We start from the raw sequence: 22,613 nt of genomic DNA, 5'->3' as shown, positions 1-22,613 counted from the left end.
GCTTTTACATAATTGATTAAAAAAAATATATAAAAAAAATACAAATTATGTGATTTTTCTCTCTCCCCTCTCTTTACAGAATTGGTGAAAATAATTACAAATTTATCGTTAAAAGAATAATTAATTTCAAAATTTTAAAATAATTGTCGCTGACTCTGACTCCTTATTATATCAAGGTAATCTTCTCAAAAGTTAAAATCGAATGAAAGATCATTTAATTATGTCAATGTCATTTATCTTATCATTTGACATGTGCGATAAAATTTAAATGGGTTTAAATAGTTAAAATGCAATTGGTTGTTTTGTAAATTTTTTATTATAATTATTTTCTCTAATTTTAGGAGTGCAAATTAAAAATATTAATTATCTAGTGTTAATGCCAATGTTAACTCTAACACTACAGGAGTACAGAAGCAACTATTTAAGATTTTGGTAATAAAAAGGTTGCACTATTCTTGATAATGAAATTTTGTTGCTTTTTTTATCATAAACAAAAATTAAGAAAGGAATTCGACCTTCTCACTCCTGAATAGGTAAGGAGTGCTTTTATCAAAGAAACTATATTGATATCTATAATAAAATTGTAATTATTTGAGATATATCAACTCGAGCATAGTTCTTAAGCTTGATCAAAATGTCATTTCTTCGAATTTTCGCTCCTACGTATTTTATTAAAAGAATAAATTGAGATATTATTTTTATTAAAGTTTCTTGGTTAAAGTCCTCCCTCATCCCTCGATATTTATGAGTAATATTTTTAAAGAAAATGAATTACGACACGTCGTCGTTTATTTTGATTCGACATGTAGCTAGATGACAAAATAAACATTTCATGTCCCGGGCCGGGCTCAACTAGGAACATCCGCAATCTGCATGAAAATTGGGATTTTCTGCCCCCAAACTTTTTGAGATTGGACTTTTGACCCATTTTCAAAATTTTTATTTTTCTGACCCTTCAACATGTTTGGTTATTTTTAACTCTTTTTAATTTTTGGCGTAAAGACTAAAATACCTCTAGTTAAAAAAAAAATAATGCCACTCCAACTTAAAAAATTGCCGGAAGTAATCCAAGTTTAATCAAAGTTTAGAGGGCTTAAAGACTTCTAGTTTCACTTTTTAGAGTGCTAGAACTTTTGAGCAGTGAAAAGACATTATTGCCCTTCTAAAAAATTTCCCAAAATCTTCCAAATTTGAAATCCCACTCGATTGTTCACCCCAACAATTCCAATCGCACTCCCCTCCCTACTCGACGGCGACGGCTGTTCAGGCGACTCCCACCGCGAACTGAAGCGACGACGGTGACGGCGGCGAACTCTCACGGCGAATTCTGAGGCGACAATTTCTCCACTCTTCTCGATTTTGAAACCTATTAAGCAACCCTCATCGAAAATATTTCCATTCCGAAACGCCTGTATCCAGCTCCAGCGGCACAGTTCTTCAAATTTCCGGCAACCGCTTATTTCAACGTCCATCGAATTCAGACATGGAGGCCTTATTCGGTTCGATCGATATACGGGAACTCCTCTCGGCCCAGGACATCTCCGATCCGACGGCGCCCCTCTCCGCCCCTGATCTCCGCCTTCTCGTCAACCGCCTCGAGTCCCACTCCCTCCAGATTAAGACCAGGATACGCGCCTACTTACTTTCTCACCATCAAGACTTCTTGGACCTCTTCTCCCTCTGCAATGATGCCGTTTGCCAGTATCAAGAAATCTCCAAGGACGTGTCAAATGTGCTGGAGTTGACTACTGGCCGCCCGATTGAAGCCAAGACGCGTGAGATTATCGATGACATGAAGGAAAAGACCAGGGGCGTGAGGGAGAAGAGGGAATTGTTAGGGTTGGTGAAGGTAATTGTGGAGTTGGACGACAGGTTGAAGGGTGTAAGAGAAGCAACAAGGAAAGGAATGCTCAAATTTGCCGCCGAGGAAGTGAGAGAGCTGAAGAACGCTCTACTGATTTACAATGACGATGACTGTAAAGATGGAGAGCCCTTGGTTTACGGGCTGCTGAGAAGGGAGTGGTACCAGTGCTTTGAGGAGGTGAGGAAACATCTTTGGTATTTGAAAGATGTTTAAGGAAACTACACGAACTTCTCTACATATTGGGTTGACTTAGAATACGAATTGAGTATGACCTGAACTTGTTGAGATGTTGTGTTCTCTCCTTGTAACTTTTAATGATTCGAAACGTGAGTTTTCGTTTTCATGGAAATCTAACAGCTAAAACATGTATGGACCTCAAGACGATTATAATCTTCTTATAGTTTTCGTAGTGTAGATTTCACCATTGTAAGAGACTTCAATTCTTTAAGTTAAATTGTCAGAGTGAACATTTATTTGAACTTCAATTAAATGATCTTAGGTCAGTCATTTTTGGTCAGTTCTGTTTGATACTACGGTGGTTCTGTTATTCAAATTAATTTGTCTTTTTTATCTTTTTGAGGTTTTGCATTTGGGTTTCTAGATTCAAGACTTGCTTGTAAAAATCCTGGAACATGCAGTAAGGTTTGATCAGCAATCAATTATGGTTCAAGTGAAACACTGGTCAAAAATTGACGAAATTGATGGGATTGAGCTTAGCACAGTTTTGGAAGCAATGGATGTGAGCCTCGTTTCCCTTATACTTCCTTATTTCCGCTCTAGATTTACTAGATTTATATCTTCCTGAATTAGACGGCCTTTGTTAATTATGTAATTGCAGCTTTCACATTTTAAGATCTTCGAAACTTCAGTATTTTCTGTTACATGAATATTTTAAAGTAAATTTTCTTCTTGAAATGTATTAATTTTTTTTTCTGTTTTTGATCGAATCAACAATGGAGCCTCTCATTCTAATTTTTTTGGTTTGCCTCTAACTCTTTGAAGTCCTTACTTTTGTATTTTCATTATGCTTAATGAAATGAAGATAATTAACTCAGTTAAAGGCTTCATAACAGGTTGTTGGTATTCTAGATTATGGCCTCGCTAAAGTAGCTGATTTGATTATTAAGTTTGTGGTCTCTCCGGCCTTAACTTGCAGCTCACCAATAACATATGTAGAAGAAATAAATCAAGATGCCGAAGGAAATAATGTAGCGGTACTGAAGATAGTGCCTTCTCTAGGAAAGGTTAGTTATCTTCCACCATTGGCTACTTTTTTGTTGCTTGGTGTTTCTTCCTTAATTTGTCATACAGAACTAATTCAGGGATTCGAGAGAGCTAATTCATTTATCAAGTGTATAGACATAATTTTGAAATTATATAACCAATCAACTAATACCCAGATTTTTCGAGACAAAAACTTACATTAAGCCTCATCTTCTAACATGAGGTAGAATGAGGGGGAATCAAAGTAAGATTTTCTATATTGTGTTTACTAAAAGTATTTTGTAATTGGGATCAGAAGAAAAGAATGACCCTTGATATCGTTCACCAATGTTGGGAAAGAATCAAATTTGGGTCGACGTGGAACCAAAAAAAAAATGTAAGGAGAAAGGAAAAAGAAAGTAATGGCTGGGTCCTGATTTTGATGTTAGTCCCACAAATTTGAAATCATACTTCATTTATTGTTTACTTTGGTAAATAATGAGAATGCCAAAATAAGCATAGTCTCCGAGGGGCAGTCCCATTGGCAAGGGCATAGGGCTTTGTGATATCACCTACCATGAGATCTTGCGTTTAAACTTTTGGGTGAGCTTAATTAAAAAAATCCTTGATGTCTCTTGGGTTTGAGCCTTGGGGCAAGATCGATGCCACTAGTTAAATGGGTAAAAAACTAAAGAGCTATAAATTCTGGGTTATAAAAAAACAAAATAAAGATATCTCAACTAGTTAAGGTATATATCTTCGATCAAAATGTTGGAGGTTCGAATCTCCGTCTCACGTATTGTTAAACTTAATGGGGATGTGGGTGAATGATTCTCATTCTCTATTCTCCCATTTCTTGCTCTCTTTAACTAGAGTTGACTGGTTGAACAAATCAACTTCTGTATAACTAGACTAAGGTCTTCAAACTTTTTTACTTTTGGTCTCTTGTTTATTCAGAATGTAGTTTCCCGACACCAAATATTGTAGGGTCATTGTGCCGTGAGATTAGTCGAAGTGCGCGTAAGCTGGTTTGGACACTCACGGATATTAAACAAAAAAAGTTTATTTAGAAAGTTAACTTCTCTGTCTCCTTATCTTCAGGTTGAGAACGTTGATGGAGAAACCCTATACTCGGGGATAGTTCATATTGTTAAGTTTATCTACAGACACATATGTTATCAAAATAGTTCTTGGATTCAACGTTTTGGGAGATTAACATGGCCTCGGATGTCAGAACTGATTATTTCAGGGTTTCTTTCGAAGGTTTGTTCTTGTAATTCTTTAGCATGAAGCAATGATTCCACATGTTTCTGTTCTAAAATTTCTATGTTGATGCATATTTCTTGATTGTAGTGGGACTCATGATGTAAATACTTTTATACAAGACCTCACAATATGTATGAATAGCAAGTTGGATGTGGTTGGTTATGACATAATTTACCATTTGTATTATGCAGAAACTTAGAAACCGATTTATTTGGAGGAGCTGATTAGAATATATTTTAGGCTAGAGACTGATGGGCTACAATTTCTTGTGCTCACATGTTATGACCCTCTTCCTCCTATTTTCTCAGCTTTTAACACGGGAATGCACTAAATAGGAACGTAATAATAATGGTGAATATTATAGCATCATAAAGTTAACAGAAGTAGTGAGCAGTTAGATTGTTCAGGTTAGAGAGAGATAAGAGAGATTCTTAAGCTAGAATCTAATATCTTTTTTCCTTTCTCAGGTAGTACCTAAAGATGCTTCAAAGCTTGCTGGATTTCAGAAGATTGTTGAAAGTACATCCAAATTTGAGGGTGCATTGAAGGAATTGATGTTTATCTCTCCAGCCGATGCAAAAGATGAAAGGCTGAGTAATTTTGCTGAAAATGTTGAGGTTCACTTTGCTTCTGGGAAGAGGAAAGAAATCTTAGCAAAGGCCAGAAATTTACTTTTAAAATGCGACTTTTCTGTCCCTGAAGTGAGTTTATAGGACATAATTATATTCCCTTGTAAATATTGTGGTATGTCCCGATTTATGAGACAAATACGAATACAGGAGTTCACAATCAAAGGTGGTAAGCAAAAGGGCAACGAAGTAGCTAAAATTTCTTCAAATCAGGTTGTTGACTTACTTTTCATATCCGAGAGATGTGTGGTATCTGAAGCTGCCGCCGAACTGATGGAGCTAGTGCATCAAACGCTGCAGGTTATCTTATATCCTTCAAAGGCGAATTTCATTATTGTTATGGAACTTGGTATTTATTTATTTTTAGCTTTTTTTAAAACAACTTATTTATGATCCGGTTAGTGTCTGAATTCTGAGAGCATGGTAATGGGAGAAGTGAGGAGACCTGATGTAGAGGGAAATCTTAATCTATAACTGAAAGTGCCTAGACTGTATTAAGCAGAGGGCCACATAGAAATATAGTTAAGGATTCAACACTGCTTTCGAGGAATAGAGAAATAATAACCCATTCCGGCATTATTAGAGAAGATAAAGCCCGCTTCGAATGAATAATACATATATATATGTTTGCGCTTACTTACCTATCTGCTTATTAACAAACATATATATATATGTGTGTGTGTGTGTGTGTGTGTGTGTGTGTGTGTGTGTGTGTGTGTGTGTGTATTTTTATGAAGAATCAATTTCATTGGTAATATGAAATTATAAATACAAAAGAGGGAGAAGATCTGTATCTAAGGGAGTTACAAAAAACCTTTCCAATCGGATATCAAAGTGGAATGAATAATAGGAAATCAAGCATGGAAGTATAAGCATGAAATAACGTAAAACATTATTACAAAAATATTAATCATCTCATATTATTTGCATCATGGTACTTTGTAAAGTTGACTTTGACAGGGTTTTCTGGATTTATGTTATCTCTGATTGTGTACAAGTATTTCCAAAGGTCTTTTGTAGTAATTGGGCATGTATTTTGGCTATTGAGATTCTGATCATGTAGTGATGAAAAGTATGCAATTTCGATTGTAGGATGTCTGTTTGTCATCCACCAGAGTTGCTTTGGAATTTTATCATGCTGCTAGGGATGCCATACTCCTCTATGAAGTTGTTGTTCCAGTCAAGGTGAGCATTTGATGCAGTGGCATCAGAACAGTTCGCTGTTGGTAACTGGTTTCAATAAAAGATCTTGATTGTATTTGCGTCATAAATTTTCTTCGAATGTTAACCATCACATTCACCACTATATAATTACCTTTGCTATTTGTGAAGCTAGAAAGACAGCTCGATGCAGTAAATCATGTTGCAGTTCTCATGCACAATGACTGCCTTTATTTATCTCAGGAGATACTTGGACTTGCATTTGAGGTACTATATGTAATCATGACATGCTTAGGTGTAAATGCCTTCTTAAAGATTGTCGAATCCTCTCCCCCTCCTTCCTACACAAACTTAAGTTCAAATCCAGCCTTCGAGTGAACTGAAAGTTCCCTTTTTCTTGATTTTCGATAGTTCTGATTTTGGTTTAAATTCTTCGTGAGGAAAATAATTCCCGATCTTAGGTCTGAAATAGGTCCAAAAGTTTTCTGGACTGGAAATTACAGATCTGATTTACCTCATGTTTCAGTATCGGTTAGACTTCCCAGATTTCCTAAAAGAACATGCTGTCTTTGTTGACATGGCTCCGAGGTTCCATGAGATGGCAGAAGAAATCATGCATAAGCAGCTTCAGCTTATAACCTGTAACTTGAACGAGGTTAGCTAATGGAAACTCATGTTCTAAAATTGTGGTTGGATCTTCTGATTAAAACATTAATATATTTCTTTGCTGCTTTATGAACTTGTTTCCCCTGGTATAGGCTATAGATGGTGCAGATGGATTTCATAATACACATAGAAGGCAACAATTTGAATCTGCAAAGTTCAGCATAGATCAGGTAGAACAAACATTGCTGCCGCTCTCTTTATATTAGATTCTCCCCCACCCATGGGGCGAGACTCAAAGTGCCTTTAAATTACTCCATGGGGAGAGATTCAAATTTTAGAAGAAAATTTTATTCCATTGGAGAAGTAGCAAGTTTTTTCAGTTAACCTGCAAAGTTTTGATTGAAGTGACCTTGTTTCTGAAGGTTTTTCTGGCATCACTAAAGTCTGTTGCAGTTACCTTTTTAGTGCCCATGGTTTTGGAAGATATTGTAACACAATTCTCAAGTATGAAGTAATTCTGTAAACAAAAATTTTAATTGAGCTATAAAATTTAATATTTTTTGTCCTCATGTGAATCACATAGATTCGCTATCAAAATTCAATAATGAGTTATAAAATTTGGAGCTTATTGATGAGAACGGACATACCAATCTACTATGCTTCAAGGAACCCATCGGTTGCTTTTGCAGTTGTCTTTATCCATTTTAACAAGATGAAAGTTGTGGATCAGGTTGTGTTCATTCTGGAGAAAGTACATATTATCTGGGAGCCACTCTTGTTACCTTCCAGATACAAAAGATGCATGTCTGCAATCTTAGAGTTGGTTTTATCTAGAATCACAAAAGACATACTCCTTTTGGATGACATAGCTGTAGAAGAAACATTAGAGGTACAGATATGCATTACCACTTTTAGCTTTTACCTCTTGTATTTCAATGAAGCTGAAGATAACCTACCTAATGAATAATTTTCTTTTTGTAGCTTCAAAGACTCATTCATTTGGTGTTAGACAACATATCAACTTTATTGGAGTCCCTGACTGCAAAACACCAAGAGAAGTTGGAGGAGAGTCCCTTGTACAGTCTTGATGTTTTTGTACCATCTCTCAGGAAACTCCGTAAACTTGCAGGCATGCTTTCTCCTTCTGGTGATCAGTTTTTATGACAAGCGTAAAATTCAATGTTTGAAATTAACAACTACTTTTGTTTTTTGTTATATTTACAGAGTTATTAGATATGCCTCTGGTATCCATTACAACTGAATGGGAAACTGGAGAACTTCGCAGCTCCGGGTTTAGCACATCTGAGGTAAGTGGCCAGATGAAGTCATGGCACGGCTTTTCATTTTATCATTTTGACATATAGTTTACCCAATGAACGTAGCTTTTATATTGCCTTGGAGAATCTAAACCATTTTTACAAAGATAGTCTGTGAATCTAATCGTGTTATGTTGAATCTAATCATGTTATGTCGCGATGAAAATTTGAACATGAAACATCCATTATTGAATGTTTATAATGTATAAGTCTTCACTTTTACAGATCGAGGATTTCATCAAGGCCATATTTGCTGATTCCCCCCTGAGGAAAGAATGCTTATGGAGGATAGAAAGTACAAGCTCTTAATTATTCAAAGAACGCAACGGAGAGCTATCTTAAGATTTTACTTCAGCTGTAGTTTACATGGCAATGTGAGAATGTGAACTGTTGTTAGCGCATCATTTGTTGGTTCCTATCTTTTATTTTTCCCCTTTTTTTCCCCTTTTTTTCCCTCTTTTTCCTTCTCGATGAAGATAGAGGATTGAATCTTCTATATTTAAGTAATTTATATCTTATTCATTTTACTTTGGAGGGTCGATTCAGAAATTTCCTCCATATAGTCATGGGTTTTTGGAGTCAATTGTGGACAAAAATGCGAAACAAAATGATGTAATTAAAATCAATTAAAAGTAGTTTAGGGCACGACCTGAATGTTAACAGAATATAATTTTAATTAATCTTCATAGATCTATCTTTTTAAAATAAAAACTTTAGGTATGAAATTGTCAATCATGGTCACAGCTCCCGATTTGGAAAAAAAAATGATGTGGGTCAGTGTGAACGAAAAGGCAGGTAGTACAATTGAAAATTCCACAATATTGCTATTGATAATAAAATAAATATCAATAAAATATTTCTAATTTAGACAATTCAAAATATATATATATATATATATATATATATATATAACGGTGAAATCTTTATTTGTTATGAATTTTTTACTTTTATATTTTCTTTTAGAAATAACGATTAACATTCACATTTTATTAATGTTTACATCATCAACATTTCTATTCTCCAGTGGTTTGAATGAAAAGAGCACGTAGTACAACATTACGAGGCAATTGAAAATTCCATAATATTACTATTGATAATAAAATAAATACCAATAAAATATTTCTAATTTAGGTTCAAAACACACATATATTAACAACAGTGAAATGTTTATTCCTTATGAATTTTTTACTTTATATTTCTTTTTGGAAATAACGATTCATATTCACATTTTATCAATATTTCCATCATCAACGAGCGTTTAAAACTTGGTAGTACGTGAGTATTAGAAAATTTCCAGTAAACTTTTTGACAGAGATCAGTGGGAAGTAAGAAAGTCTGGTAAAAAAGCACCTCAAGCTTGAAAGAAACGTCCTTTTAATTTAACATTACGAAGACAAACAGAAAACTGTCTTAGTAACCTCAAAAATCAAATTTTAAGTCGACGTTCTCCCCTTATGCTAGGCTTGGATTTGTTCATAGTTCATCCTTAGTTACAGCGTCTTCTGCACCACCCATAAGCTCTTCAAGCGAAAACTCGTCCTCTTCAATTACTTCCCCATCTTTGCCATCCCATGGTTCTGTCTTGACAATCTCAGGGGAGCTTTCCAAAGGCAAATTGCCCTTTCCTCCACGACCAGCTTCTTTCACAAACTCACTGCATAAAAGACCATTTCATAGCGATTCAACACATTTCTGAAGGTGGGGAGGAAGAGATTAAAAGTTATAGCTTACATTATATGGTCGAGCTCAAATGCACTCTTAAGGGGAGCATATGCTCCTTTCTTCACATTCAAAGCTACCAAAGCTGGGTATCCATATCCACCAACTCCTACACGGTTTTCAAGATCGGGTTGCTTGCCGGCAGCTGCCCAGACATAGCTGCAGAATAATATACAAAGTTATTTTAGATTCCTAGTGTCTCTAAAATTTAGTACATTAGACGATATGGTATCCAGCCCAGGAGTGAAGAATTTGACATGAAAGAATGCGGTAGTGATATGGTATGTGTTCTTGGATACTTGCCTGTAAGGACTTCTTTTGAACTTCTCTGCAACTGATAACAATTGCTGGAGGTACTTGTTCCTTCCTTCAGCCTTGGTATCCAAAATGTCAGGCAGGAAAGCAACAAAACATATGGCAGCCGTGGCACATTTCTCTTGCATAACGTCCTATAGGAGTGAGGTAATAAGTTACAAACTCCCAAGCGTAGAATAAAATATTTAAAAAACCAAAAATAGCATGTCAAGCAAGCAGCTTACAGGGCCAGTCAGCTCGGTCACTTCTGGGGGTGCAACATTTGTGTCTAGCTGCTCTAAAGCAAATGACTCAATGGCTGACGCAGTTCTTGCACCCTCATAAGGAATCGGGCTGTCCTTGTCAGAACCGAATACCAAGATGGTGGGGAATCCTTGAACATTGAACCTGCTCATTAGGGACTGGTAATCCCATTGCCGATTAGATCCCGCAGATTAATCAATAGTATATCAAGTAAAGAAGGTTCAGATTGAAGGTGGAAAGAATGAAAAATAGAAAAGGGGGTTGTTAAACCATTTAAATGAATCAAGTGACTCATAATTCGAGTTGCTGTCGAAATTATCACTTCCAAATTCAAATTCATGACTTTCAAAGGAAGAATAAGTTCAACTACTTTTAACAGTAGGTCACCCAAAAAACAAATGAAAGCAAATGAAAACAAAGAAAGACTTTTTAAGAATAGTCGCCTAATATGTGTTCACTTAATTTTTGTTATAAAGAAACAAAGAAACATTTTTCTGAATACACTTAGAAGATTTGGATGATAGATTTTTAAATGTACACTTTTAAATAGTTACCCAACAATTAGAGAAGGAAACAGCATCAGGCTGCAGGTAATCAAAATAAGATAATAGACAAAACGATAATTCAAGTAATCACAAAAACCCAATAAGGCAAACCAGTCTGTACACAAATTTGAACCACATGATCTCCATATAAATCAACAATTAGCTGACGATCAACATTGACATTTGGCAGGTTACATTTTATTTTGCATCAAACTTTGGTATACACAAGACAGATTCAATAAAATTTCAGATAATTTCTAGCTCAAATACCTAAAAGGTGAATTTCAACTAACCTTCTCAGCATCACAGTCAACATGACCCAATTTCAGCTTCCCCTTCAAATTATTCGCAGCCTTTTTCCACTCTGGAGCCAATCGTTTACAGTGTCCACACCTTAAGAGACAAATCAGGAAAATAAAAGTTAGCACCCTGAAAAATGTAGAATATAATCAAGGTCTAATGCACGAAAACAATAAAATACTGACCAAGGAGCAAAGAACTCCACAATCCAAAGATCTTTACTTTTTACCACTAACTCATCAAAGTTGCGAGAATTCAATTCTTCTGAAGCATTAGGCTCTGATTTCTCATTTGATCCTCCTGTTGTCTTGCCACTTAGACGTTCCTTTAAAAGAGCCTTTACCTGAAAAGAAGAATATGAATGCAATGTATTAAATGCACGTCTAAAAATAAAAATGAAACAATTTCACAATAGCATGATGATGCCGATGTTCTCTGGCTAATAGCAAAGGCCCCGGGGGGGTGTGTGGGTGGGGTGGGTGGTGGTGTGGTTAGGTAATGCTCTAGAGGACTAGATGGCCATTCCCCAACAAGTTATCGAATACAAACCTGTTGCAAAGCAAATTCTGCAATGGGTTTGGCATCCCGAGCTCCTAGGTAGTCTACTGGAGGCTTTCCAGGTGCAAATACTTTTATGGTTGGAAATCCTTTAATGCCATATTCCTGTATAAATGACCAACGACACAATGATTATAAGGGAACTCAGGGGAACACAGTGAACAAGAAGTGTTTCATAATTAGAAGAATTTGATATGAAAAGACATGAGAAGTAAAAGTATGGTCCTCGAGCAGAGAAGACAAGACAGAGTTTCTCAATTGCCATATCTAAACTCTGCCAAAATTTTAAACATCAATGCAAGGGTGTCATTTAAGAAAGAAAAGATGCACGTTGATACACAAAGCAGATGACAAAATGACCACTTTAAAATCTAAGCAGTTATTTTCATCTAGAGAACCCTGGCATCTTATTCACGGTCAAAGCATCGAAACAATAATTACCATGTGCAAATAGATCAAGCTGAAAATTCAAAGAACATCATGGAACATGCAGTATCCGACTTTGCCTTCCCTTTCTTCATTGGCCTTTTCCTCTTTCCAGGAAAGCCATTGATATGGAAAGACTGGACTGGTAAAGAAACACAAAACTAAGTCTATCCCAAACAATAACAGTGATAATTACAGTAAGTGGTTCCACTTAAAAAGTGTAGCAACCGACTTCGAATTACAGACATTTTATAAGGAATAATTAACTATCGCAAGTTTGTAAGGAAGTTGACTGATGAAAGATGGCAAGCGAAACAGATTTTGAAATAACTGCTGAATGGCGTTGAATACAATATTAATAATAAACCTGAGCGAGTGACTTGTGCGCGTCTGCATCAAGAGCTGCCACCGTAACAACTCCTTTCAAAACAGTAGCGGCCTTCTCCCATGCAGGCGTGAGCGCTTGACAATGACCGCACCAAGGCGCAAAAAACTCGACAAGAACGATGCCATTGGAGTTCAGAACCTATTACATCGCAAAAATTTACATTCTAAAGTTCAATTCTGCAAGACAGGACATATAATTTTGAAAACTGAAACGATTTTCACAATTATGACATAGACTACAGTAGAAATTAGGAACTGGAGGGGAATAAAAAAAAAGAAAAAGAACTGCATCTAGCAAAATAGTGGAAATCTGTCGCTACAAACGATTTCATAAAACCTTATCTCGTACAAATAACATTCGCATCCGATTCCAAAAGGTATCAGTGTATCACATTAAACATTGCAACGTAAGAAATCAATTAACGCATAAAATATTGAGATCGTCCAAAACGTGAAAGTAGTAAGCACTGAAGAAAAGCATAAAATATTTCCGGACCTCACTAATACCATATACCACTCGAAACAAGACTCCAATTGCTATTCCTCCATTAGAGGAATCAAGAAGCAAAAAAAAAAAAATCAAAATACTAGATAAAATACAATTCACTAGAACATTTGATAATTAGAAACAGACCTTCGACTTGAAGTTGGAAGGAGTTAGTTGAACAACTGGAGATGATGGCCCATACAGCGCATCACTGAAATCGAAACCAATGAAGAATATGAGAACAAAAACCGCTAAAATCGGCGATCTATTCCTTCTCATTCTCTCTCGCTCTTTTTCTGGATCAAGGCAGCAACCTTTCGATGAACCCGCGCGCTGAGGCTGATAAACCCTCCAGAATTATTTAATTAAGAGCTTTTTTTTTTTTTTCCCCTTCTGGGTTTGGCAGAACGAGTGTTACGTGTGGCAGCCAATGAGTGATTTACAAGTCAGCATTGTATATTTCAAAATTTTATTAAAATTTTATTTTCGAAGCTGCAGTTTTAAGTACGTGTAATGTTTTGATAGGCTATAGTTGCGTTTGCATCACCCTGCCTAGTCAGATTTTCTTCTCTCTCTCTTCCATTTTGCAATATATTTAATTTTCGGATTGTAATAAACTTTCTTTTTTATTTTTGTATTTTGGTCTTTTGGTTTTTAATAACTTAATTTTAATTGCTCAACCAACATTAAACATTACAAAATTAAATTTTAAAAAGTTCGAAAAGACTAACATAAAATATAGTTAAATAAATAAAATATAGTTAAATAGTTTAGACCAATATTGAAAAGTTAAAACTTTCTAAACCAAAATATAAATTTAGTAAAATTGATGATTAAAACCCATATTTGTATATAATAGATCAAAATTGTGAGTGACACCCTTACACTTTAACCCATGTTAAAATTTTATCTCTACATTTTCTTAGTACAGACAAAGTATCATCCTTGCAGAGATGTTATACATTTAATTAAACTATGATATATATATATATATATATATATATATATATATATATATATAAAAAGCAAAAGTTCCTGTATTTTCTAATATCTATATTGTTATTTCCTCCTCATTTAATATTGATTTTCATGTATTGTCATTTCTATTTTCAAGACAAGTTACACACACCTCGATTGATCTAATGAAATAAATAAATTGATCTAATGAAATAAATAAATGGACTTGGAATATCACATGCAGTGGAGACCTTACAACATATACTGTTATTGAAAAATACTTTCCAGAATTTTATCCCAAAAAGGTAGAAACTCCTATATAATGGTGTGTTTTTTTTCGTATTACTTCATGTTTCTCTATATTAAAAAGAAATAATAATAATTATAAATTATAAAAAAAAAAAACCAAATGAGAATATAAATATCACACGCATTAGAGGTTGCTTTTAGGAATAGTTCCAAAGTGTATCCATATCCTTAAATAATGTTATCATACATTTAGTTAAAAGAGAAAACAAGCTAATATTTCAAAAGCTTCCATTCCTTAAATAGATTTTCTATGCTAAATCACTCACCAAACCGAGTTTCTGCATCTCTCCAAGCAAACTATATAGTTTAAAATATTCCCAATTATCTTAAATTTAATGACTATATATGTAGTTTTTTAACTTTAAGAAGCTCAAGCAATCCAAAACTTAAATCACAAGTTTCATAAAGTACTCTCCAAGTTCCATGCCACACAAGCTGTGAGTTTCTAAAAGCAAGAAAAGGACAAGTCTATTAGGTACTTGTTCATTCATGCATGAAGTAACTACTTGGAAGCAAAACCACCACAAATTCTATGTGATTGGCACACAATAAATTGAGTTACAAATACAACCGAACAAGCCAGCCAACCAGTGTGGTGAGAATGAAGAAGCTTGTGAAGTGTTTAAGGAAACTGAAGAAAATGTTGGTGTCCTTACAGTGTAAGAAACCCGAGCAAGGGACTTTGGCCTCACCTCGGTGCGCAATTTTCTGTGAAGAGCTCTTCCTGCCATCGAAAAGGAAAAAGTGTTACGGTGCAGTTAGCTACAGTGTCGATCGTGATCCTTTCGTTGCAGCTCACCTTGCAGCACAGAATCACTTCGGTATCAGGCCAAACATCTATCTTTGAGGAAGAAAAAGAGGTCATGTTCCTTTCTGAATGAATGATGCTGCTGTTTTTAACTCTTGTATTTCCCATGATATAGAAGAAACCTTGTTTGTGTGCCAATATTTTGCTAAATCCATTCGGTTTGCTTCATTCTCTTGCCGAACGATAATGAAGCGTCGTTGGTTCATTGTTCGAAGACGCCATTCTTTATTCCCTGACTATCATCCAGTTCCCTTTTCCAACATACTGTCAATACAATCAAATCTCAAAGCTGAAAATTCAGGCTGAACATATTGGAGCATTGTATGGCTGGATAGAACCTAATACTAACAGCAAAAATCCATTCACAAAATATTGGTATAAGAGTTTCTTTTCCTTTTGCATCATTCTTTATATAGTTACACATGAAGTTACAAACAAGGTAGAAACCACCCGTAAGCTTTGTTGACCATTGTGATATTCCCTACAAGGCCTTGTTCTACATGTTCGTGGACACCGACAACTAAATGCACTTAGATGTTTAGTTATAGACATGATATTCACATAACATCAATATCTTCACTGAAGCTTCAAGAAAGCCATCAGGGGATCATACACAACTTGCTTAGCGTTTTCACCCATGACAAAATCAGCATGTGCATAATCTTCTCTAAACTGAACTACAAGCTTATCTCCATCATGGTCTTTGAGGCTATTCAACAAGAGCTGCACATCATTGACATCAGACAGGGCATCAGCCCCTCCATAGCTAAGAAAGAGAGGGAAGTCATTTGGAATGCTCGTCATATTGTACTCTGGAGGAGTTGGTTGCCCGTAGTGTTTCATGTTTTCAATCACGTCAACATAATCATACATTGCTATGGTTCCGCTTCTGATCACTGCCCATAATTGCCAAAACGACATTGAGACAGCACAAATTTTGCAGTTATTAGTATACTTTTTTGAGTTCAAAACTTACAACAACACAAAAATTCAAGTATACTCAAAGCCACATTACATATTCATATAGCATTTGGACTGGATAAATCAGTCTGGATTTTTTCTAATAAGAAATTTAGTCCTTACTCTGAGCCAGATGAATCATGTTCCTTGTTGCTGTTGGCTGAGGCTCATGGGTTAGGAAGATTTGTGTAACAGAGGGATTGAGGCAGCAGTTCTGGCCTATAATTGTAACAAAAAATTATATTATCCAAGTCGAGCAAAAAGTCTTTCTCCGAGAGCTAGGTCAGGAAATAAAATAATGAACAACATAATATTGCAACCTGTGAAAGAGGTCAACAAGTTGATGCAATCAACACCTGGTTTTGCACAAACATCCACAAGAAGTTGGACTGCAGCCTTCCTATTTGTTCATTCGAAGTAAGTCAAAATCTCTTGCCCATATGAATCATCAAACAAGAGAATGTGCAAAAGAAGAACTAAATGAACTAGTTATTTCACTGATCTAAAAGTTTCCTTAGCAGAGGAGAAAAAGAAATGTTGCATATTTACCCTCTGGGATCAAACTCTTTGACACCCAACCAGAACAAAACCTGTTTACGATAAATTAAAAGAATTGGTAATGCACCTTATAATTCGATCAGTAACATACGGGGGAGGAATGGATATTTATACCTCACCAAGAAAGTTATCTGCAGCATTTATCGCAATTGGCGAGGTTATTTTACCCAAATGGGCAATTGGGCTAATCAAAGCAGCTGACCTCAACATGTTTAGCAATTGGTGTTTGGAAAATGCAGCAAGAGCAATTAGTGTTCCCTTCAAACCAATAACTTCTCCATCTCAGTTACAGATAAGACACTTTTACAAGTCAATAAATATGCAACAGTAACACTTATACTAACCAATGAATGTCCAACATAGTGCATCTTCTGCCCAGTATGGTTATGAACATACTGGAGAGTGGCAGGTAGATCAAGAGCTACCAGTTCATCCCATGACCAGTCCCAGAAACTCTAAATAACAACTCAATGTTACTTTTAGAAACGTATAAATGAAACTGAGAACTAGTGAATTAAGTAATTACAGGATCATCAGGGCCGAGTGATGTGTGTCCTTGGCTAAATTTTGTTCCACGGGTGTTCGCAAGCCACACATCAAACCCTTTATCTGCCAAAATGAAGGCCAAAGAACTTTCTGGAGGAAGCATCAGCCATGTAACCGCATCCTACCACCCATCCACATAGTTTGTAAGAGCAATCTCTAAGGCCATCATTCTCACTCTTAGAATCAAAATTTCAGGCCATAAACATAAAATGACACCAAAATCAGAACTACCAACCATTAGAAGCCCGTGCTGTAGCAGAACTGGTGGCCCATTGGCTGAGCTCGTCCGCCCTGATGGAATCCTCTGCATGCTGAGAATGAACCCATCGTTCGTTATCACCTGAAACCCAAATGAAGATCATTCTGTGAATCAATTGGGTATTGAAGAAGAAGAAGAAGAAGAACTTTTCGCCAAATTACCAGATGTTCTTCGCAAGCATAATCGTGTGGCTCCACTAACGATTTACATATACCATCGACAGACCCGGGTTCCAATGCAGAAACTCTTCTGATCCCAAATGCGGAGCCATAGAACAGAAGTAGAAGAACGATCGAAGTGAAGGGATTGGGCGAGTTCATTTTGATTCATGGTGCGACACAGGGGTTTTGGAATTTTATATCGACGCAGAAGAAGACCAGATAAAAACAGAAATTGAGTAATCACATGAATTGCCATCCGCTCCCGCTCATCAAAAGCCATTGATCGAGGGTACCTGGTGGGGCCGACACGTCTTCCCACTGTCAAACTCAAAATAACATTACGCTCAAGGAAAAGCTTAGCGTTCGTCGCCTACAAGATTCCACACTCGAACAAGAAATTTCCTAGGATGCTTCGATGATGATTACATCAATGCCAATTTCTGCTGCAGGTCGATTTCAAGTGAACGCCATCGTCGATACAGCGATATGAAGATCACAAAATTTGTTCGTCAATTAGGAAATGCATCGCTGCGCTATGATAATTGAAATGTATATTTGGATATTGCATGATACCAACCTGTAAATTGAGTCATGACTCGATTGAGCTTGCTCTTATCATTTTGATTCATTCATCTACACCGATCACAATTTAGCGCCATAAATGCCTCCATACATAGTTTTTTCCAAATTTCTTAACCTTCCCTTTGGCATCAAGGTTAAAAAATTCTTGTACTCAAAAAAAAAAAAAAAAAGGTTAAAAAATTCTTTAAATGTAATCAAATTCAAAATATTCTCATAGCTTTATGCTTTGTAGATGCTTTGAAAAATGGGAACGACTTTGTAAAAATATTGATATTTTTCAGTTAATACTTGTTATGAATCTTTGAGATTTTAAAATATTTTGCAAATTATACATTAAAAAAATGCTAAATATACGTTTTTAGTTCATGATATTTGAAAAATTTTCAATTTGGTCAATATTATTTAAAAAAAATTAATTTCATCCCTTATATTTTTACATTTTTTGATTTAGACTTTGAGCAAGGTAAATGTTAAAATTGTTCGATGGTCAACTTAACTAACATGATATGAAAATTTATAGGAAGAAAAATGTCATCTAATTTTAATTCCTCCCTCAAATTTTTAAAGAATTGGTAGGATTTTTCAATGATTGACCAATTTTAACATTCACCGACCGTAGACTAAATTGAAAAAATACTCAAAGACTAGCACATGTATTTAGCCCATTAAAAATGTTCATCATTCAAATCATTTTTCTTGTAATTCTTTTTAGATAGAATCAAAAAACACAATAGATAATTAAGAAAGAAAAAAAACAAAGTAGTAGACATTTTTTTTTTTTACATGAAAACTCATTGTTTTTCAAAATACATTCAAAATGAATGATTTGATTTGATTTACAACTCACAAATAGGCACAACTCTATGAGTTCTGTGATTGTGGTGTTATAACTTTTTGTAATTTTTTAAAACACAGAATATATATTTTCATAATATGCCACATGAACTAAAGTATAAAAAATAACATAATATCCATAAATATTTATATTTTATTTTATAATTTTAAAAGTTAGAAACGAGATAGAGGTCGAGAGTGAAGTAAAAAATGAATGTATTCTCCATCCAAAAACTTTTTTTTGATGCATACAAATGAAATAAAGCTTCCTCCCAAAATCACAAAATTGTGAATTAATCACGAAACTTTACAAGTTATCAATCACATTCACAATTTTTAGAAACAAATTTCAAAAACAAATTCATATTTCCTTCATATTTGTACTTGACAAAGAAGAATATGAGACTTTACCGGCAAACAGCTAGCTCCCTGATTATGGTTACAAAAAGCAAAAATCAAGACATTGCCATTTTTCTTCATGATGCTATTGAGACTGGCCACTTTCTCCTGCTGCCGCTGCTCTTGTGGGTGCAGCTGCAGCATCTTTTGGAACTCTGTCCCGCGTTTGGCTGCTGCCGCTTTCCGGCATCCCAGCTTTTCCCGATGACCTCCTGAATGGAAATTTCAGCCCTTCAGATTTTAGCCTCGTCAGCAGTTGCCATCTAGGTTTCATCTCCCCCAACAACTTCATCTGCTCTCTTCTAAATTGCCTGTTCGCATACCGTCTTCCACCTCGCCATCCCAAGCCATATCTGCACAGGCGACACACGATGATAAGGATAGCATTAGAAGATGAAGCATCGATGATGATAAAGTTCAGATGGTAGTGTATTGAAGGAGCAACGGAGTAACGAAATTAGAAAACTCTGTGTCTCTTAACCTCGTGTGAGGAAGGGAAAGAAAGGTTTATGAAACGAATCACATCGATCTTGTAAGTCACAAAATGATTTCAATGCACGAATTATATGGGCAAACTAAAGAGAAATAAATGGCACTCAGTGTCACAGGGGAGGGAGGGAGGAGTTGTTTCATTTTAACTTCGATGATCATCTTTCATCACAGAGAGGATTGTATACTTCTCTGCATTTTAGTGGCCCCAAAAGTGAGACTATCCATCCCAAAGAGTTTTTAGAGCCCACGCGAAACAGATCATAATCACAACATAGAAAGGAACTTAGCAAGCAGAATCAGACCCAACAATTAAAGAAGTTCCAGCAGTTGCAATGCAAGCAGGAGCACTGAAATTTCCTGGATTAACAACCTCTGTAAGTTGAGAATGCTCGAGTTGGTGCTTTTTTCTCATCTGCCACAAAACAAAAACGAAAACATGAATCTAACCACTATTAAGGGAGAAGGCATAATGTGTTAAGTGCACTCGTGTGTAAAAGAAAGAAGGGGCACAAAAGTAGCAGCAGCACACTAATTCGTTTAGTTTTGTATGTTTTATATGTCGGATTAAGGCTTAAATTTCTTTTCCAAATTTTTAGTAATTAAAACAACACATAACTAAGCATATATTGGGAGAGAGAGAAAAAAAAAGGAAGAAGCGCATGGTTGTGCCTAGTTGCCATAGACTTCATTGTAACGAAAGAGAAAATATCTTCAAAATGGCAGTTGGCATGCAATTATGGTTGGACTTCATACAAATAATTAAATCAACAGATTGATGCAAGAAAATTTGCTTACAACTTCTTCGATAGATTCAAGCCTTCTATCAACTTGGACATCATGGTAGTGGCGTAAACTGTACCCTGGATCAGAATTAGTAAGACCTTAACTTTCACTAAAATTTCAAGCACTCGTGAACACACAATTTACTGAATCCAACATACAAAACCAAATACTTTATCATAATGCTCCTTTTTGGCATGCATAAACTAAACCAACAATTACGATAAGCACAAAAATTAAAGCTTTGACATCCACAATGCATGAAAACTCATTGCCCATTGACAAAGAAAAACCATTTCAACATAAAAAACAACAAAAAAACTAAATCAAACATAATAAAGGATTCATTTATTGTAACCAAGCATCACCCATTTGTTCAATTCCTGATTCATAACTCAAAAGTTTCTGTGGCCATTTGCTAAGAGAGGCTAAAACTTAAAAAATTAGAAATGCCAAAATAGGAATTAGAAATACACATAATATTTTCAATCGAAGGATGTCAATCGTTTCTCACTCATTTTGTTTGAATGTGGAATAGAGTCATAGACTATAATCTGAAGGCATTGCCTGCTTGACAAAATTTTTCAACGTGTATCCATTACAACTTTCAGCGGGAATAGGCTTGCTTCTTATTCAGGGAGTAAACACTTCAATTTGAATGTATATGTTAAAGAATGAATTGAAAAGATTAAATTTATCATAATCTGATCACTTAAGCTCTAAGGTCTATCGATTATCTAACAGTATTAAGAATAATCCAATGGGAAACTAAAAGGAACAACAGCAAGGGAAATTATCACATTATAACACTGAACTCACCAATCCAGGCAGTAGCGACCGATGCAATAGAAGTCCCTACCGTAAAAACCACCCTGTGCCTTTCAAATATATCCTGAAAACACACAAGAAAACAGAATCACAATCAAAACAATGGAGAAGCAAAGAGAATATAAAAACCTTGATTACACCGTTCAGATTCTATTAAACAGAGAACACCCGATGAAAACAAAGATACTTGGAAGCTTCTACCATTCAGAACATAAAATTTCAATAATCAACAAACAATACCAAAATCAAAACCCGAAAATTCTCTCACCTTGGTGGAAAAGAAGGTATCCTGAACCGCAGTCCATGAATTCACAGCCTTCTTCTTCAACCTAGGAACTGCAATCGAGTCAATAATCGAAGTTCCTGAGCCCCTTAATCTCTGCATGGTGCATTCTAAACAATTCGAGGTTCAGATTTCCAGATTGAATACTCTGAATTTTGCCCAGGAATTCTAGGGAACCAACCACGCAGCGGAAATTCGAGGTTACGAAGACGAATCCAGAACAAGAAGACGTCGATTCTCCTGTGCGTGGATACTGCCTTCGTCTACAAGAATCCTATTCCGTTTTCCCTTAAACTAGGTACCAAAAGTCGAAACCTTGTAAAAAATTTGGGCTAATTTGCAACTTTAGCCCATTAAACGAAACGAATTTGATTGGATTATGACCTTCGATTATGAGTAAGATTTTCATATTATAAGCTATCATATGAGTGTATAAATTAGTTTAAGTTATGATAATTGTAAATAAAATATCATAATATAATATTGTTTTTTTTCTAGAAAATTAATAGGATGTTGTTCTTAATAAAATTATTTTGTTTTATTTCATCCAAATGTGGGGATGGAAGGTTGAATTACTTTTAAGGAAGGAACAAACGCCTTAACCGCTAGTTAAGTTCATGTTAGCAATAAAGTTATTAAGATGCAAAACATATATAAATTTTAATTATGATGTATGGGTCACATTTTAATGAAAGTTGCAAGTCAATTATGATATTGTCCTCTAGATTGGGTTTTTAGCTAACTCTAGTCGATACAATAGTTCATAAATTTTTTTATTAAGAATGGTCCGTGAATTAATTTCACCTATTCGACTGATGAACCAATTACTCAA

At 35.4% G+C, this 22,613-nt stretch overlaps 4 protein-coding genes across 5 annotated transcripts; 1 reads left to right on the top strand and 3 right to left on the bottom strand.

Annotated features, from left to right (window-relative positions):
- Positions 1-1,197: 1,197 nt before the first annotated feature.
- On the top strand, positions 1,198-8,572 carry ATZW10 (centromere/kinetochore protein, putative (ZW10)). The gene is made up of 14 exons (XM_022294016.2): positions 1,198-2,041; positions 2,466-2,603; positions 2,938-3,108; positions 4,169-4,330; positions 4,801-5,034; positions 5,113-5,262; positions 6,055-6,147; positions 6,295-6,390; positions 6,650-6,778; positions 6,882-6,959; positions 7,460-7,618; positions 7,711-7,858; positions 7,954-8,036; positions 8,271-8,572. The coding sequence occupies exons 1-14, from the start codon at positions 1,484-1,486 to the stop codon at positions 8,352-8,354; spliced, it is 2,283 nt and encodes a 760-aa protein (XP_022149708.1). The 5' UTR covers positions 1,198-1,483; the 3' UTR covers positions 8,355-8,572.
- Positions 8,573-9,402: 830 nt separating this feature from the next.
- On the bottom strand, positions 9,403-13,381 carry PDIL2-2 (PDI-like 2-2). The gene is made up of 9 exons (XM_088121280.1): positions 13,173-13,381; positions 12,519-12,677; positions 11,717-11,830; positions 11,353-11,510; positions 11,161-11,260; positions 10,304-10,480; positions 10,068-10,213; positions 9,777-9,923; positions 9,403-9,699 (listed from the first exon to the last, which is right to left on the bottom strand). Exons 1-9 carry the CDS (start codon positions 13,302-13,304, stop codon positions 9,519-9,521), a joined length of 1,314 nt encoding a protein of 437 aa, XP_087977406.1. The 5' UTR covers positions 13,305-13,381; the 3' UTR covers positions 9,403-9,518.
- Positions 13,382-15,438: 2,057 nt separating this feature from the next.
- On the bottom strand, positions 15,439-18,286 carry LOC111018074 (triacylglycerol lipase 2). Of its 2 annotated transcripts, none has more exons than XM_088120918.1 (10): positions 18,161-18,286; positions 17,584-18,023; positions 17,399-17,503; positions 17,144-17,284; positions 16,962-17,072; positions 16,732-16,875; positions 16,609-16,649; positions 16,380-16,459; positions 16,183-16,278; positions 15,439-15,995 (listed from the first exon to the last, which is right to left on the bottom strand). In XM_088120918.1, exons 2-10 carry the CDS (start codon positions 17,740-17,742, stop codon positions 15,676-15,678), a joined length of 1,197 nt encoding a protein of 398 aa, XP_087977044.1. In that variant the 5' UTR covers positions 17,743-18,023; positions 18,161-18,286; the 3' UTR covers positions 15,439-15,675. The 2 variants fall into 2 exon arrangements, with proteins under 2 accessions (XP_087977044.1, XP_087977045.1); XM_088120919.1 differs by having other exon boundaries at positions 17,584-18,026; positions 18,161-18,280.
- Positions 18,287-19,265: 979 nt separating this feature from the next.
- Positions 19,266-22,085, bottom strand: LOC148212700 (triacylglycerol lipase-like protein). Its single transcript, XM_088120920.1, has 5 exons — positions 21,767-22,085; positions 21,490-21,562; positions 20,686-20,750; positions 20,193-20,302; positions 19,266-19,751 (listed from the first exon to the last, which is right to left on the bottom strand). The coding sequence occupies exons 1-5, from the start codon at positions 21,881-21,883 to the stop codon at positions 19,484-19,486; spliced, it is 633 nt and encodes a 210-aa protein (XP_087977046.1). The 5' UTR covers positions 21,884-22,085; the 3' UTR covers positions 19,266-19,483.
- Positions 22,086-22,613: the final 528 nt, after the last annotated feature.

Source organism: Momordica charantia (assembly GCF_013281855.1).
Source record: "Momordica charantia cultivar OHB3-1 chromosome 2 unlocalized genomic scaffold, Mcharantia_2.0 BLBB01000002.1, whole genome shotgun sequence".
In the NCBI taxonomy this organism is placed as follows: domain Eukaryota; kingdom Viridiplantae; phylum Streptophyta; class Magnoliopsida; order Cucurbitales; family Cucurbitaceae; genus Momordica; species Momordica charantia.
The sequence above is the reverse complement of the archived record's forward strand: the minus strand, read 5'-3'. Positions and strand labels throughout refer to the sequence as shown.